Source organism: Pleuronectes platessa, chromosome 11, assembly GCF_947347685.1.
Source record: "Pleuronectes platessa chromosome 11, fPlePla1.1, whole genome shotgun sequence".
Lineage (NCBI taxonomy): Eukaryota > Metazoa > Chordata > Actinopteri > Pleuronectiformes > Pleuronectidae > Pleuronectes > Pleuronectes platessa.
In genome coordinates this window covers 19,516,660-19,534,192 of record NC_070636.1, presented here as the reverse complement: position 1 = coordinate 19,534,192, position 17,533 = coordinate 19,516,660, and the positions used below count along the sequence as shown (strand labels likewise).

General features: G+C 42.3%; 1 protein-coding gene across 1 annotated transcript; it reads right to left on the bottom strand.

Moving 5' to 3' along the window:
• Nucleotides 1–656: 656 nt before the first annotated feature.
• Nucleotides 657–17,513, bottom strand: wdr43 (WD repeat domain 43). The gene is made up of 18 exons (XM_053434713.1): nucleotides 17,271–17,513; nucleotides 16,305–16,439; nucleotides 14,018–14,139; nucleotides 11,342–11,462; nucleotides 10,980–11,098; nucleotides 10,753–10,855; nucleotides 10,431–10,495; nucleotides 9,799–9,958; nucleotides 8,847–8,933; nucleotides 8,584–8,709; nucleotides 8,143–8,292; nucleotides 7,875–7,961; nucleotides 7,716–7,747; nucleotides 6,825–6,888; nucleotides 4,899–5,012; nucleotides 3,688–3,757; nucleotides 1,956–2,014; nucleotides 657–1,650 (listed from the first exon to the last, which is right to left on the bottom strand). Exons 1-18 carry the CDS (start codon nucleotides 17,475–17,477, stop codon nucleotides 1,495–1,497), a joined length of 1,977 nt encoding a protein of 658 aa, XP_053290688.1. The 5' UTR covers nucleotides 17,478–17,513; the 3' UTR covers nucleotides 657–1,494.
• Between the last annotated feature and the right edge of the window lie 20 nt (nucleotides 17,514–17,533).

Here is a 17,533-nt window from a genome sequence, read left to right as displayed (position 1 = left end):
GTAGAGGCAAAAGCAAGACGATGCCCAAAGAGATTAGTTGGTGATCCCTCTCACTACTGGTGGCATGAGGCGGGACCTCAGCCAGCAGCAAGATTTGCCGTTTTCTCGTCCCTAGAACCGCTTGACCCCTCCTGGTGCAGGTCAATGTCCAGCCTGATGTGGTCAGTCTGAGTGTCTGGAACATTATGCATCAGTCACCAAAAAGTAGCCTCCCAGGCTGCCCAGGAGCTCAGTGATGCCCAAACATACAAACCTGTGGCGGCCACACACTGCTGAACCCAATTTAGTCAAGAAATTCACACAAGTTGGATCAACCTGTGATTTCAAAATTTCCCTTTTGATTTTCAGTGCGATTTTGAACCCAGCCTTTTTGGGGTAAATTTTTTTAAATTTAAATTGAATGTTCTAATGTTATTTAGTCATCAATAAATGTCACTATATACAAGTGTATATACATCTCGATAGGAACTAACATTTCATCCAGTTGTTCTACCTGATCAGAACCCCTCACACCTTTAGTTTTTCTTTGGCTGCATGGGAACAATTAAAAACATCCAGGTCAACTACAAATAATTTAATTTAAAGATTATTTCTGTGTCGAAATAAGGCTTATTTAAAAAAAAGCAGCACGTCTCATCCCTGACCACACACATTAAGCCATTTTGTAAACCCATTTATTCACCTATTTTTGGAAAAGTTCACATTTTCTTCTGTCGCCCTTGCGACTATGGGTTAAAGGTGGTGGACATGAGGACATGCACCGAAACTAAACGCACAAAAGGAACAATTAAAACAAGCAAAATCTGGAAACAATTTCAAAAGGAAAGAAAAATACAGCATCCAGGAGACTTTACATGAGTCCATTTAATCCCAAGGATTTCTGGGGGATAACTGTAGAGGGAAGAGCTCATACAAACACTTCACTGTACATAAGATTTACATTATGTGGGGACATGTTATATGGTCTCGGCTGGTGAACCCACCATCGGTTCAAGCAGGTTTCTGTCCAACAAAGATCCGGTGGTCCTGCATACCGACTCCACACCTGAGCTCAAGCGTTCTAGATCACTCACAGAGATGGGTTAGAATAAACCAATTAGAGACAGAGCGCTGTCTCATCTACCACTATGCGGGGATATACAATGTTCTAATACTATTCGTTATATAACATTGCATTTGGAATGCAGTCTGCAGTGAAAGGCAAACTGGAACGCCACCAAAAAAACTCAGGCTGCAGAGTTGGTATACAGACTTGATCTGACAGAGCAGGAGGAGAACATGCATCAGTTTGGCTCTCCTCCCTGAAATGTAGCATCTGTTCATCAGATGGGGAGAAGGACAGACCGGGAGCAGGACGTCACTGACCTGCCCGCGTTTCAACAAGGGGCCCCATGATTTTGTAAAACCAGACTCTTTTCTGATAATAAAATCAAAGCAGGAAAATAAAATGAAAGTTTATATAACTCTTTCAGGTCCATTTTTTGTGATTGGTGTTCATTCTTCTTCGCTCTCGTTCTCCATGTCTTCTTCTCCGTTAGCTTTGGATTCTGTTCTGCTGTCCGGATTCTCATCTTCCTCATCTGCTGCTTGTTCTTCCTTGTCTTCTTCCATCTTCTCCTCCTTTGCTTCCTCCTCCTCCTCCTCCCAGTTCTGACACAAGGAAGCAAAAAATGAGCACCTCAGTAGTAACATTACTCAGTAGTAACAATAGTAGGTCAGCCAGTTCTTACTCTTCTGGCATTATTGTTGCTGACCTGGACACTTGGGGGACTATTCTCTCCTTTTTTGTATAAGTTAGGGTTTGGCTAATAGATGGAGCCATCTTCCATCAACAATGACTGTAAGCCATCACCACGTTGACCCAACATGGTGATCCCCCCCCCCCCCCCCCCCCTCCCAGGTATGAGGGACAAAAACCCAAACGATGCACAACCTTTTTTGACTATCATACTTACATCAGAGTCTTCATCAGGAAGACCTTCATCACCAGAGGCCTCATCTTCATCTGATGATTCTGTGAGGGGCAAATAAAGAAAAACAAATCCATCAGCTGAAGCTGCAAAACTGTTTGGATTACATTTATACCTGCACAATCCCACCACACACAGAAAGAGAGAAAATGAAGCAACAGAGAAAGCGGTACCTTTACTTGTTCATAAATTTCCTGCGGAGGGATTGCAGGTATTTGCATCTCAATGCCAGAGCCGGGTCATTTGGTTATGACAACAATACTTAGTGTGTTGCAGCAGGAGAAATGTCAATAGGATTTGCTAAGAATATTTGCACCATTAGGTCAGCCGTTCGCCATCTGCTGCAGACACGCTGACCAGTAGACACTGATACACATCCGGAGTAAATAACTTCACCGCTAATAAGTTAAGATGCGGCTGAAGAGGGAAATGAGGCAGAGCCTAGTATCACGGATATGAAAAGTAAGAATTAAATCATAAAGGGGAATGTGACCCACACATCTTTAAGAGTCTGAACTGTTGCGTGGAGCAGATTTATTTTCTCCAGCCAAAATAAGTAAATGCATGAATGTTTATGGATGTTAAAAGACCATTTTACCAACAATAAAATTGTTCATGTGAATGCTTTCAAACATTCCCAGTTAAAAGTGGAGGCTGAGACAAGTCAAAATGAATTATTATTGCAAAAAGTACCTGTCGACATTTAAAATTCAGGAACTGCCAACCCTATTATCTACATCTACCCTGGGAGACATCTGTACATTTACACAGTCCCCAATCTAATCCAACATTCTGACAGATCCATGCATTCTGATTACACCAGCTCCTACTACAGAATTGTTAATGATTGTATAATAATTATTAGCATCCTGTCAACACAACCTGGAGAAACTAGGACTCACTAACTAAGGCGACAGGTCTGAGGCTATGTGTCGGATTCCGGTACAACTTCTTGCTCATCAGCTCCCCTTTAACTGCGTTTTGTTTTGCGTTCACATCCTGGACCACTGACAGAGGTGCTGCAACTCAAGGCGCCGCTTAATTATTTCATGAAAGCCAATTTTCTATGTGGCTCAATAAAGCGGTTTCTACAGTGAGGTAATGAGAAATGAGAATAAACAGAGTGGGGCCTTGTTGTTCCTGCTCAAAAAGGGGGAGGATCTGAACACTGCTCGACAGGTTGCCAGGCAACAGGAGTCATGTTTGCGTGCAGTGCATCGCCAAGAATGGCTGAGTGACGGGCAACATTGCATTCATAAAAAAAAACTAAAAAACCGCTGATTCAACAACGAAAGTCCTGCACGAGTGATGGGGAACCGACATGAAACTAAGTGAGTTAGAAGGAAAAGAGAAATGATGCGTTCCAGCAGAGCGACATCGTGACCTGTTGCACGACAGCATGTCTAGGGCATCACTGCAGGCCGCCATGCTTTTGAAACGTGCAACTGAGCGGTTACCGGGTTAAAACCAGATAATCTCTCTACTCCCGTTCGCTGCCTCTCACCAAACTGACTCATCAGAGACACATCCAGGTTAATATACTACACAAGTGATTTGAAGTGCTTTGGGAACTGTGACGTCACCAAAGAGGAGGGATTTAAGGAACAAGGAAGTCAGGAAGCGAACACTGAAATATACACCACACATGTTTATTTACATTTGAATTGTATTCAGTGGCACAGAACACAAAAGAAGACTCTATAAGAGCAGCACTTACCCTCTTCATACACCAGCTTCGCTGTGCGGTCCACATCTGTAACTGTCTTACTGCTGTCATTTGTCGCCACCTAGTGGTCAAAAGGGAGACAAGCATTAGTGATCCAATGATTTGGATTTGTGCACATTATTATTTCCCCCACATATTAAGACATATGAAGCCATGATTATTTTTACAAGAGCATATTACCTTACATTTTCTTAACAGACACTGAAAAAAAGAGAAGTGACTTCCATGTAGTTCATGTTTCATCTGCCCTGTCAAGACCCACAGGTTCACCCCCCCCCCTCAGTGTCATCACTTCACACCTGATCCACTTAGTGGCTGCATGTTTACACCGTTATTGGATTAGGTTTGTTAGAGCCTTCGAGTAAAGCAGTGTGTTCCCAAGCAGAGTGCCCACTCACTACCCCCTCATCAAGGTCAAGAGCATAAACTTTCCATTTCTGAGACTCAATCCGTCTTGTCCTTGTAAAATGCATCTTCATCGGAATTTATTGTGATGCTGATGTGAGGATCGTAGCAGAAACGTGGGAGAAAGAAGCGCTGTTCACTTTCATGAGCAGATCGCTCCAGCGCTTTCTCTACAAGGTCACAAATGTCAACGTGGCAATTTTTCGAACTGAATTGTCCATGTGGGAGGAATGTGCGCATGAGGATGTGGTCTAGAGGAGGGAGTTTAACTGCAACTTTAGAAATAAATCCAATCTTACAAAGAACTTTCAAAGACACGTATTGATTCTCTGTTCCATCACAGTCACAATGAGATGAACCAGCAACAGGTGACTGACTCTAAACCCTCATCAGTAAAGGGCATCTAAGGCTACATCCATACCATAGCGTTTTCAAACTAAAATGATTAGGTTTAGCATCAGTTTTACTCCTTGCCCATACTAACGCACCTAACATGACCATTCTCTTACACTGGGCATGCACATGCCAATGTATGAAGGAAGGATTTGGCTGCTGGTTGCATAAAGAGTCAAAAACGAGTATACGAGTGGATAATGGCTTCTACACATGTAAGCAGTTGTATAATTGTAAAATTCTGAATTTAGCTGCACAACAGTGCTCTAGAGTAGAATGGACACCAGGCATATCCGGGGATGAGTATGATTCCTAACAACCAACCCCTGCCTCAAGACAGCAGAGTCTATCTATTTTTTAACTCCTCAAGATACAGGACATGTTTTCTGTACATGGACACTCACCTGCGTCATGACGAGATACAGTTTCCCGTGCAGCTTTGTGAGCTTGTGGAACATCTTCACTCTGCTCTCGATCATGTGATAGAGCACTCCCAGCTGAGTAACCAGGTCTGGCAGCTGTGGATTACAGATAAGTAGAAACAATTCAGAAGCAGGAAATACCCAAACAAGAAAGCAATCGATTGAGGAGACCATGGTCAAGGACTCATCTCTACAGCTCACCACTGCTTTCATATAGTAAACACATTCAAGTCCCCACTTGAAGCGAGGTATAAGGGGAAACGCAGCGGTCACTAAAGGGGTTTGTCTTGTTAAGATCAATAACTGTAAATGTTCGGTTTGTATGTACCTCTTCACAGGTCAGGGGATAAGTCATTTGAAACATCAAAATGTTAGTTGGCTGATCGTGCTATGCTACGCTACAGGTCAAAGGGGTTTCAAAGTCCTTTTATCTCTTCTGAGTGGTGGAGGCAACGACTGTAGGTGTAAATAAGATGCACAGTATGTGTTTTATTTAAACAGCTTTATGTTATGCTTGGGGCAAATCACAACATAAAGTTTGGATAACAGAATGTACATAAAGATGGACACCATAACTGCCAAAAGGGAAACCAAAGCATGTCCATTGCTGCTCCAATATTGTTTATAAATTCTACCTCCTTATGTTAGTGGATGTGACTAGGCCTGTCGCGATATGCAATAAATCAATTAATTGCGCGATAAATTAAAATGAGCGATAATTTTTTGCCGGCTGCAATAAATCGCCGGATGGTGTTTTTTTGCCCCAACTGAATTCTTCAAGGCAGCGCGCAGGGTTAGGCATTCAGTTGGTGATGGTTATTATTTCCTGCAGCGCAGCCTTAAAGGCCGAGCTGAGGGCACAATAAGTTAACCCCCTCGTCACGTCTCAGTCACTTGTAGCATTGGTCTCTATGTGGGAGGCGGAGCCCTGGCGTTGCGCAGTGCAGAGTGCAGCATGAAAGTCCCGAGAGGAGAAGAGAAAAAACATTTGGAAGAATAAAAAGATGGAGTTGGTTTCTAAGCCGAACGCGACAGCTGCCGTGTGGGAGCACTTCGGCTTCAAACCCAACGGCCGGGGCGAACCAAATAACTTATGCGAGCCGACATGTCGCATTTGTTTGAAAACAGTATTGACAAAACGCGGTAATACAACAAACCTGCATCTTCACCTGAAACACAATCACCCGATGCAGTTTTCCCAGCTTGGGAAAAAACAAACAGTTGGGAAGTCTCCGTCTTCCCAACTGTCCACAATCACTGGGGCGTTTAGTCGGCAAACAAAGTACAAACAGGACAGCGCAAAATGGTGCGCGCTCACTGACTGTGTAGTTCGCTTCATTGCTAGAGAGATGATGCCTTGCATTATTATGCCATTATCATTATATAAGTTGAAAATGGTGTCAAAACGGCAATATTATCGCTTATCGCAATAATTTCTGGGGCAATTAATCGCACAGAAAAATGTGTTATCGTGACAGGCCTAGATGTGACGTGGACCGGGCAAAAAGGTTCAAATTAATATCTCAAAAAGGTAATTTCAGATAGTGGTAACCACATTGAATGTTGTTTGATGAATAAAAACAGGATGAGACGTCATGATTGACAACTGAAACCAACTTGTGACTCATCAAGGGTCTATCGATGGAGTTACCGTGGCACCAAATGCACAAGATGGCAGCGTTAGAAACACATTTTGACTTCATTTCTGATTAGTGGAAGGAAATGGAGACGTGTCGAACATTTGAATAAGGTTATGTGTATTACTGTATAATGTCTGTTCTCATCTCAATCACTTCCATTTTGAATTTGCACCATAAAAGAGAAGAAGGCTTCAGGCGATCACAAATCAAACAACAAACTGGAGCCTGTGGCTTCATGAATAGTAGAGGAACAAAGAAACAGACTTACCGATGCCAAGTATGATGTGTGGTGCATGATCACAGCCTTGAGCCACCGTACCATGAGAGCTGCCCTGTTGGAGGGAAATAATGCATATGCTGTCAAGAGGGAAACCAGCTTCTTGATTGCATTTACCCACAAGGCACTGTTTTTATACAGCAACAATGGTAATTATTCAGTCATGGAAAACCGGTAAATTACTTAAGCCTTTTTAGACATGACCTGTGGGTAAAATCTGGAGAATTGGCTATGGAGTTTACCCAGAGTTTGCTTTTCACACATGGACAACACAGCGGGATGTGATCTACACAGAGGCGCTCACACCAGCAGCAGATCCTTCGCATAACTCAGGAGATATTTAAATTATTACCTAGGGCAGAAGTGCTCTAACTGATCTCGGCATTGCAGAGTGTGAATGCATGTCACATACTATTTGTCACAGTTTAAACAGTTGCAAAGCCCCAATGTGTGGGACACCATTTTTTAAACTGGTATATCTTTTTTATTTCTGCATCTGTCGCGAGCTAGACATGTTGTAAACCACCGCACACGTTGCTGGGTTCACACAACGAATTCTCCAGATTTTCTAGTGACTTTATACTTGGAGGGCAGTTCAGCAGTAATTCCGCAAAAACTGCGGCGCCTCACACCCAGACATTTGTGATCACACATGCATTGTACACAAATATGGCTTCCACTGTAAAATGTTAATTACAGATTCAATGGTGCAATGAGACTAGAACTCAACTTAACCATTTAAGCTATAGACTGAACCTAGGTGAAAATCAGGTGGAAAGTAAGAGCAGAACAAACATCATTATCTGTATTGTGTGGAGTCTGTAAGGTGAAGGAACGCTGAGCGTAGACCAATTATAAGGTGATGGTTAAGTTTTCACTTACATAAATGGATGCCCCTGGAGCCTCTTTGTGATCTACAGCGGAGGAAATAAAAAGGATGAATTAAACTACAATAACAAGAGGCAACACAACTTTTCTTCAAAATCCTGATAGTGTGACAAAAGACCTGAGAAGACTGCTGTCTCAGAGACCAACACTCACCTCTTCCACCAATGGTAAAACAGCTGGGAGCGGTAACCGAGCAACCGTCTTCTTTATTACCATGTCTTTGCGAGTTTGGAATACTTTCTGCACAGGACAAAAAATTATTTGGGTTTGAGATAACATTTTAATAACAAAAATAAAACATTTAGCTTTTAAGTCTTGAATAGAAAATGAGCCGAGTCCGCTGGCAAAACAAACTCGGATGAAAAACCAAACTAGACTGGATGTTTTATTTCAGATGCTGGGCTGTGAGAGGAGAACTCACATTTAGGATGTTGGCGTCGTTGCTCTCCAGGCCCTGCACCAGCAGCACTGCAAAGTTGTCCGTCAGTAAAGAGGCCGTCCCTTTAGGAGCTCCCTTCTCAGAGGAGACTGTAGACAGATCGATTTCACCAAGTCGCTCTGCTATTGACATCTAAAAGAAAGAAAAGTCAACAGGAGTTAGCGCAATTCAAGTGCTAGATTTATCTATATTACTCAGGTTCTACGGTTCAATATTTTAAAGTTTTTAAATGGAATGTGTAGAGTGACGACATCGGCGGTGTTAAGACAAGAACTCCGGAGAAAGACTTTATCTAGAGTCGGACTTTCAAATATGAACAATGCAGCAGGAGACTCCTAAAAAAGTGTTTTGAGTCAAAGAATGTAAGAGAGAAAGATGCCATTAGATACAGACTGGTGCTTTCACCATTGACACTGATCTTACCTCTTTGGTGTCAGAGATCTTTTTCCTCTTCTCTGATCCCTGTGTGGTTCCCTTTACTGGGGCTTGGTGACCGGGAAGACCTGGGACCAACACTTTGCTCTTGGCATTGACAATCGGGGTTTTAACCTGAAAGGGACATTTTAATTTAAAGGTACTGTTTGAATTTTTCAGAAGTGATCATGGATCACCATATAATGTCTGAAGAACCAGCTGAGACGATTTCAGTCTCGACTTCTACAGTATATAAGAAAACCAGTGGTTACCTTGGAAACGATGGTTTCCATGGAAAGGGCCAGGGTGGTCTGAACATCCCGGGTCAAACACACATGTCTCTCTGATGTGTTAATCTCCTGTAAAAAGTGGAAAGGTGGAAAGACGTGAATCCAGAGTCTGATCAACACAGATACTTCAAGGCTGACAAGAACAAGAGTCCTATGGAGTTACTAAAGGTGGAGATAATCAGCAAGTGGACAAGTCTTTTTTCCAGGGTAGGTACTTAAGAATGACAAAACATAATGCAACACATAAAATGCTGGTTCTAGTTTGAGCCGGCTTTGGCAGCCTGCAGGTGAACCATCCATGTGAAGATCAAAAGAGGTGAAACACATTGACCTGTTTACAGAAATCAACATAAATGTCAACTGAACCAAAAACACCTAGAAAAAGTATCACTGTTGGTGTTTTATGTGGAGAAACGTTGCTGATGTGATAAAAGAACCAGATATCTGCTGTCTACACCAGGATATCGAAAATGCTGTCTGTTTTCCCCAGAAGCTAATGTTGATCAGGCGAGATTGGCTGTTGCCTTGTAAAAGTAATCAGGTTCTCAAAAAACAAAGCATTTACATTGCAGTTATTACATGATAATGATTCAAAGATTTTAAGATACTAGCGGTGTCAAGATCATTAGGGACCACAACCATCAACCAGACCTACTGTGTGTAAGACAGTACAGGAGCGGGACTGCACACATCACAAGACCTTTCAGGCGTCTAATTCAATTAATTTCCTCTACATATCTACTACTTGCCCATTTTGCTTACTCATCTCAGGAAAAATTATTAAACATACGGAGACCTACAGTATACACTTGTCCCTTTCGTTTTACACTTGCATCCTCCAATGAGTACAGTATATCCTTTTATGTATACACAGGTGGTTAGCTTGCATAAACACACGGCAGACGTGTACTTTCACAGCCGTCTGTGTACTCACTGCTCTCTCCATCACAGGCTGAAGGTGGTTGCCATAGGCCAGCAGCACAGACCGGCTGTCAGCTCCGAGTGCTGCTGCCAGCAGGGGGATGGGCACCGGTGAGTCCTTTGTGTCTGACATCTGCACCGAACATAAGGGCGACAAGGGCTTCTTGCAGGGTCTGTGGTGACAGATGTTGATATGAGCCATGACCACAGGAAGTGTACAATGCGGATTAAAATTTCCGTGTTGTAAATTAATATGCAACAAGAGAATTTCACATAACGCATAACACAATTGAGAATCACTGGTTTGTTGGTAGAGGGAATATTTCTCATCAGATTGAGCGCCATTTGCTGGTGGTGCGGTGTCCCCTAGCAGCCATTACGGAGCAAACACACCAACGTTGAGTGTGAATAAATATGACAATTAATCTAAGACTCGATGGAGGAGCTGTGTATCTAAACAACAGTTTAAACTGTGCAGGTCAGTAGATGAGGTATAACTGAAGGCATGCAGAGGTTTTAGGTACAGACACACACTAGAATAAAAATCTAAACGTAAGGAGGAAACAAACACTCCAACAGGACAGAGTGCAATTGCTTTGGTCTTGTTACTCTCCGCTGGAAGCATTCAGTATTTTAAGGACTTACCCATTTAAAAAGTGCTCAAAGAGATGCAACTGTCCATCCTTGCACACAACTGCCAGCCTCACCGCCTGTGCAAACGAAAAACCACACACATTACATCTGCACATAGTACAAAGGTGATTCAAACAGATGTCCCTATGAGAAGTTTTATTTTAAAGCTAAACATGTCTTTAATTTTCTACAAAGTCACACTAGACAGACAGGGTTAAAAAAAATGTGCACGTCAAATCAGACTGCAGTAAGTCGATTCTTGACTTAACATTTCAGTACAACTACAGGCAAAGTTACACTCCTAATAACCAGTTAGACATGTCTCCTCTCTGACCTCTTCCTTGCTGTTAGAAGCGACAAGATCGATGTGCTGCGGCTCGTCCGTCATCGTGAACGACACCACCGAGTTCTTGTCCTTTCCGTCCTCTCGTACTTGCCTGCAGTGCGAGAACCATGTATTATTTCAACAATAATCTAAGTGTCATCAACTTAATGTGGCCAAACAATAACACAACCCTTGACAAGACTTTACTTCATCAGCAACTCCAGATGAGTACTCACCATACACTGAGCAGCCGATCGTGGGCCGCACCAGACAGAAAGTAGAGGCCGTTGCTGTCGGGGGGTCGTGTGGTGGCAAAGCGCAGGGTCGTCACAGCTGTGGAGTGGCCTGTGAATGTCTGCACAGAAACAAGAATAAAGACAGAGGGACAGGTGAGTCACTCCTGCTTTAAGAGGGTTCGGAGCAACAAGTAGTTTATATTGCCCATCATCGCTCTGTAGTTACACAAAACCGCGGTGGAAACTGTAACTTAGTAGCACTTATGTCAAGATTGCAGCTTCCATCATTCCTATTTTTATGAAAACAGAAGCTGAAATTGATCTGAAGGAACAAATATAAATGTTAAATCATCTTGACTTACCCTGTAAAGCTCCTTGGTGTCCAGGTCCCACATCTTGATCGTCTGTCCAGCTGAAAGCAGCAGCTTCCCATCGTGACTCACACACAGACTGGTCACTGCTGCACGGTCTGCCTTCCACTTGCTGTGTCAACAATGAAGAGACAGACAGAAGTTGGTACAGAGGTTTATCCATTTTATATATATATGAAAAATAAAAGAGACTATAAACCTATGTTTTTCACATTCTACAGGACCAGGAGCCTGCTTTATTACAGCCAACCTCCCAACATACCTCCTCTATTGTGTTTCTCCATCCCTGTATTTTTACTTACGATTTTACAGCTCTATTCAGCAGTTTACTGTTACACTCCACCTGACAGAAGCAGGAGATGTACTGGGCACTCAGCGCTCCCCAAAAGCATTTTGTGGACAAGGAATGGGCTTTACAGGGCATCAAGTGAGGATTTATGGTGGGCATGAGGTCATGACTGTACCAACTGGCTGTGCAGCTACTGTATCAGCCACCAGAGGAGTAGTCTACTTGATGAAATACAGCGATACTAAACACATGATGGTACAGCTTTTTATGATATGGTTTGTTGGTTCTGTTCACACCTTGCACATTGTTTGAAGTGCTAACACCAGTGTTAGAGCTGTCTACTTACATAAGACATTATAGAAAAAGCTGAGACTTCTACTAACTACTTTGGAGAATGGGGACCATTCTTCCAACACATAGCACACCTGAAAGCAGCAGAAAATTGCAGCAATGAGAAAAAACTATATTGACTACCAATTATCCTCACGGACATATATAATGCATTCTTGGGCCCCTTGAAAGGCGCTCTATAAAAGATGCAAAATGTTATTAACTGGAAGCTACTCTTACTTGTGATAAAGGCAGAAACAGACTGATTCTTCAGTTTGTAATCTGCATTTCAACACTGGCGGAACTTTAAGTAGAGATTATGTATCTACATTTTCCAGGGCAAAGGGGCAAATAAGACACTATTCTTTAAAAGGTTCATTATCAAAACTCCGCTGTTACCATGTTTGTTATCAGAAACGCAACTATGCCCTGCCCTCTAGTGGAGGTATTGCCTTTTTTCCAGATTAAACTCAGATTTAACAGTTAAAGAATAAGTGAACTCAGCCGATGACTTGTGGGACATTATTCTTGGGACATGCCGTTCTCAGAGCTGTGAAAACCCTGAAACTGACCAAAGCCGTTTCCAGACATTTCCTCTGGAGCAACTCCAGAGAATTGGGTCCGGAGTTTCTCCTTAAGTCCACACAAACATTTTGCTCTGCCTCTTTACTAAGAAATGCATGTAAACTAATCAGCAGGAGCTTCCTTATGCAGTAAGTCAAGTCACCCACTACCATTCGTTTAGACGCGACCTAGCATGCATGGCTAATGTGGCTAAGATAAGCTGCAATAAATTGTCAACAGTGTGACTTCACTTTTTTGTTACCATTTCGGAATGGTGAATCGATAAGAATCAATAAAATATCTAACGATACCCAACCATACTGAACACACATACTGAACACAGAAGATCAGCATTTTACCTCATAAAGACTTAACGGAGAAGAAAAGACTTAGCCACTTTAAGAACATGTGACCCTTACCTTTGTAAATTGTCTGACATGAAAAGGTAAATGTACATTTTTGTAAGGTGTTTAACATGTATACAAGTAGGAAAATAGCAGCTTAAATTCGAAAGAAAAAACTTATGATCATCTAAAATCTTTATGTCCACCGAAAGAAGAACTTATGTTCCAATAGTTAGAACCAATTTTTTTAAGGTACGTTAGAAAGGACATGATGAGCTCACACTTTTCACGAGACAGATTAATCACTTCAGAATGTCTGATATTCATGTATAGGAGTGTTCTGAGTGAGTGAACTGTAGGGCAGCACAAACACATACAAAGCAGCCGGCAGTTTCTAACACATTGTACATTGGCAAGCTGAAATTGAGTGGAAACCTAAAGCAAACAGCTCAGTCAAAATCAGGTGGGAGAACAAACATTCCTTGCAGCCACCAAACAGCCCAGTGAGCTCAACTTACAAAAGGTTTTCTGGAGTGGTAAAAGAAAGTAACCAACTGATGGTAAATCTATGAAAGCGAAGCTTGGTGGTTATCTAGAGCATGACTGATTTGTCGGTTGGCTAATGAAAGTCTGTAGATATGAGCCTTTTACAGAGATAGGTTTCAATGTCTATGTTTGCAGAAATGTGCAGATATGGAACTAAACCCTTATGACAGTTTATGTATTTATATTGAGATTTTTATTAATCCCCAATCGCAGTATTGTCCCCCAAAAATCAAAAAATTATCCCTGGGTGGGGAGCTCCTTGCAGGTTTAGTGAGATTAATAGAATGGTGACAACGAAATGTGAAAAAGTTGAGATGATAAGAACCTCATACAAAATGGCCTCAGTCTGTGGCAGACTGGGCCGAAGAAAATTTTTACACAAAAAAACTGATGATTACTTTTCTTGCCATGTCCTCTGGCTCTATAGCCGTCAAATGAAAGAACATTCCCCATTTAGATTTTAAGCAACACAATGTGACTCAAAATCGATGTGTTATTTGGTCAGTTATTAAAAGTAATCCAGATGTAATCAGGAGTCACCGCTATTCTCTTCCATGCCGATAAAAAAACAAAAACACTTCAGTTGATACTGACCTTCGCATCTTGCCCGTCTGCAGATCCCACTCGATAATGTTTGAATCATCTGAGCCGCTGTATAATAAACTGTCTTCAGGGTGCCAATGGACACAATTCACTCCTCCACTATGGCCTCCATCCTGGCAGAGACAGATCAGAGTTAGCAGTGGTAAAACAAATTGTCCCATCATTCAACAGTAAAGGCTTCAAGTACTGGTAATGTATCACCTAGTTATTGCAGAACAGTCCACGGTTTGGCCCAGGACATTTGTTAATGTAAGTTACTGCTTGTCTGAGGTGTTGACGGCAATTTATGGACATTTTAGAGGCTGTAGTTTGTCCTGCTGCTGACTTTTGATGTTGTGATATTAAAGTGTTTATCTACTTTTAATACTTTCAGATAGGGCTGGGCAATATGGGGACAAATATATCCCCATCATTTTTTTCATAGTCGATATCAATACATGAGATATAAATCAAATCAGTAGCACATTACTCTGCGCAGGTCAACAAGTTACCCTGCTCCTATGATGTTTTCTAATCAGAATTCATATTTATGTTCGGGCGTCGCTTCTTCTGCAACAACGAACGTAAAACACAGTTGCGTCATAATCTGCGGGAGGAATGTCTTCTGTCTGCAGAAGTGTGCGCATGTCTGTCTCGCTTCACACAAACTGATATCACACGTATTTAGTTATAATTGGTGGCTAGATCATAACCCTGAATACGTGCCTCATTAACTCTAGAGCGAATAAAACAAAGCACAAAGTAAACAGCAGTACTGTACAGTGTTTATTGTGGTTTTGTAGTGTAAAGTGAGCACAGGTCGGCGGTGCAGTGAGGAGGAAGCAGACTCCAACAGAGATTCTGACACAGGACGAGTGGACCTTTAATGTGCGCCTGTCCTGAATGAACGTAGAGGAGGACATGCATTGATTATAGTCTGTCTCTGCATCGATACAGTGTCGTTCACCTCTATGCAGGAGCCCAAACATTAAGACCTGCGTGTCTGCTAGTCCTACACTCTGTGCTGTGTGTCAACCTAACATGATGTGGCTGTATCTTTAATCCAGCCACATGATTGGTTCTGAGCAGCAATATTCTCATGGATGGATGAGTTCTATCGACGTTTTGACCATGTCTTATATTTCTATCGAGGAGTCGTTATATTGGGATAATTATCTTAATCGTATTATCGCCCGGCCCTACCATGTTTTTATATGCCTGTGCTGTGGGCTGAGCATTCAAACGTCTCTATTAGACTACTTTGCAAAAGTTTCCAGTCACGTCATTATCGTTTTTTGATAACTTTTACTGGGTTAAAGACTTGAGTCTACGTACGCCTGGATCATAGAAAAACTAACTGAACCCACAGCCCATCTGACAGCCCTTCCTGATTTTCCAAAACCTTAAAGTGCTTTAATCATACATTTTTAACTTTTAATAACCTGGTCTGGTTGGTTTGAAGCAGGGGTGACCTCTGTGGATAATTTGGATCAAAATAAAAATCTCCTGAGTGAAGAAAACTAAAGGAACCAGAACCAAAAATCAGGCAAAGCAGCGAGAATAAGCTGAGCAGCTCCATTATCTGCCAGCAGCTCCTCTTGATGCCCCGTGTCCATCGAACAGCATTAGAGAAACAATGATTTATAAAGTGAAACTGCTTTATTCAGTTTCAATTTCCTGGTCCATTTGTTTTGAAAAGGAGGAGCCCACTGTGGATGATTCAGTAATATATATTATTTAAATAAAGTTTAATAAAAAATACAGACTGGTCTATAAGTTAAAACGAGCCAGCTCTCTCCTAATATTACCATAATTGACACGGACACTGACATCAGTCAAAACAGTAACACGTTTGAAAAACGTTCTTATCTGTGCACGACTTCTAAAAGTTGAGAAAACTGAAAGGTTTGGAGGATCACCAGGAAACTGCGGTTAACATCTTGCCAGTCCCTAATATTGAATCCTCACTCTACTGGAAACCCCAATTAATATTAGTCACAGCCCGAACTACAGCCTAAAAAATGATCGTGTATGGCAGTTTCCACAGCAGGTGAATATTTTAAGCTACTTAAAGTTAGGATGCATGTTGTATCATCAGCTCAGTGAAAATAGTGAATAGATAGATGAATTTCAGCTTCAGGATTCTTTGTCCAACATAGAAATAGATCTGTAATTTACAGGTTCTCTGATGACTATGAACACATCACACTCAGAAAAGATAACTTAACCGTGTATGATCTTTTTTATTTCACCTCGGTTGGACATGGTACAAGATATCATACAAATCAGTGCAACTCACCAGGGTACAGTGCAGGGCTCCCTTGGTTGCACTGTAGATAAGCACTGTACCGGCTGCTGTGCCCATCGCCAACAGGTCTGCTTTCTGCTCCACCTGCACAGCCTCCGATTTCCTCTTCTTCCTCGTTGGCCCCTCCTGAAACAGACACATTGACATGACACTTAAAATGAATAACCATGACATCTGTATTAACAGGTTTGAACAATTGGAGGTTTAATTGTAATTCTGATCATATCAAGAGGAACTGGTTTGAAGTCTAATACAACACATTGGCAGCAGTTAAAGGCAAAAACGGTCTCTGAATCAAAGTCATATGATTATTTGATAATCATGCGGACTATTAATATAAAAGATTAACAGATCGTAAACAGAACTACACGCAAGGTTATAGGTTTAATTTGACTTATAAGCCGAACCCCTTGACTGATTTTTACAATCTGAACAATCTGACAGGAGATAAACCGAGGTGAAACTTTCTGAGCCTTTCCTTCCTCGGGTGTCATGGAGGCACACGCTGCTGAAGCTCTAGCGAGCTAATGCTAACTTACAGAACTTCTTTATTCTTAGCAATTACTGCCTTGAAAAATTAGCAAACACATTATCTGATTTATGTAATTGCACTAAACAGTCAGTACAGGAAGTTCATCCAGAAAACTAAAGGTGGGACGTTGTCCGTGATTTCTCGGTTTACCATGTGGGAGCAACATGTGCGTCCTGCGCAGCTGGTTTGAGCTAGCTAGCGGCTAACGTGGCACCGCCGCTATCTCTGAGAGTGTCTGACACATGGATGCGCCCGTACCGACACACAGCATAGAGGTTCAGACCTCGAGAGCACGTTCTCTAAAAAAACAGCGACATCTTTGTGGCCTCAACATGCGCACGTTTTAACCAGAAACCGCTCACGCCGCCCCACAGGCCTCACTAGCTCCTGATGCTAACAGCGGGGCAGCCCTCCGCCTCACATACCTTGGCTGTCCGGCATGGTCCCCAGGCTATGCAGGTACAAGTGGCACTCAGGTGGGCTGAAGGCACGTACTCTTGGTGGAGCGTTTTACTGTCCGTGCTCCAGATGCGCAGTCTGCCATCTTGGGCACACAACGCTAAGTATTGCTGCGATTTGGGCGAGAACGCACAAGGTAGCTGCAGCGGAGACATGCCAGCGTCGGCCGCCATTTGTGAAGCGCTGCGTGCGTCTGCGTGTCGCGTTTACACCGAACCACGTGCGGCTC

What these genes read in the sequence shown, in the direction of transcription:
- wdr43 (XM_053434713.1), bottom strand. Translation starts at nt 17,477, where the DNA reads ATGGCGGCCGACGCTGGCATGTCTCCGCTGCAGCTACCTTGTGCGTTC. An exon ending in GAGCCCTGCACTGTACCCTG is followed by an intron (nt 14,140 to 16,304) that starts GTGAGTTGCACT and finishes TGTCTCTGCCAG; the next exon opens with GATGGAGGCCATAGTGGAGG. An exon ending in CAGACGGGCAAGATGCGAAG is followed by an intron (nt 11,463 to 14,017) that starts GTCAGTATCAAC and finishes TTGTTGACACAG; the next exon opens with CAAGTGGAAGGCAGACCGTG.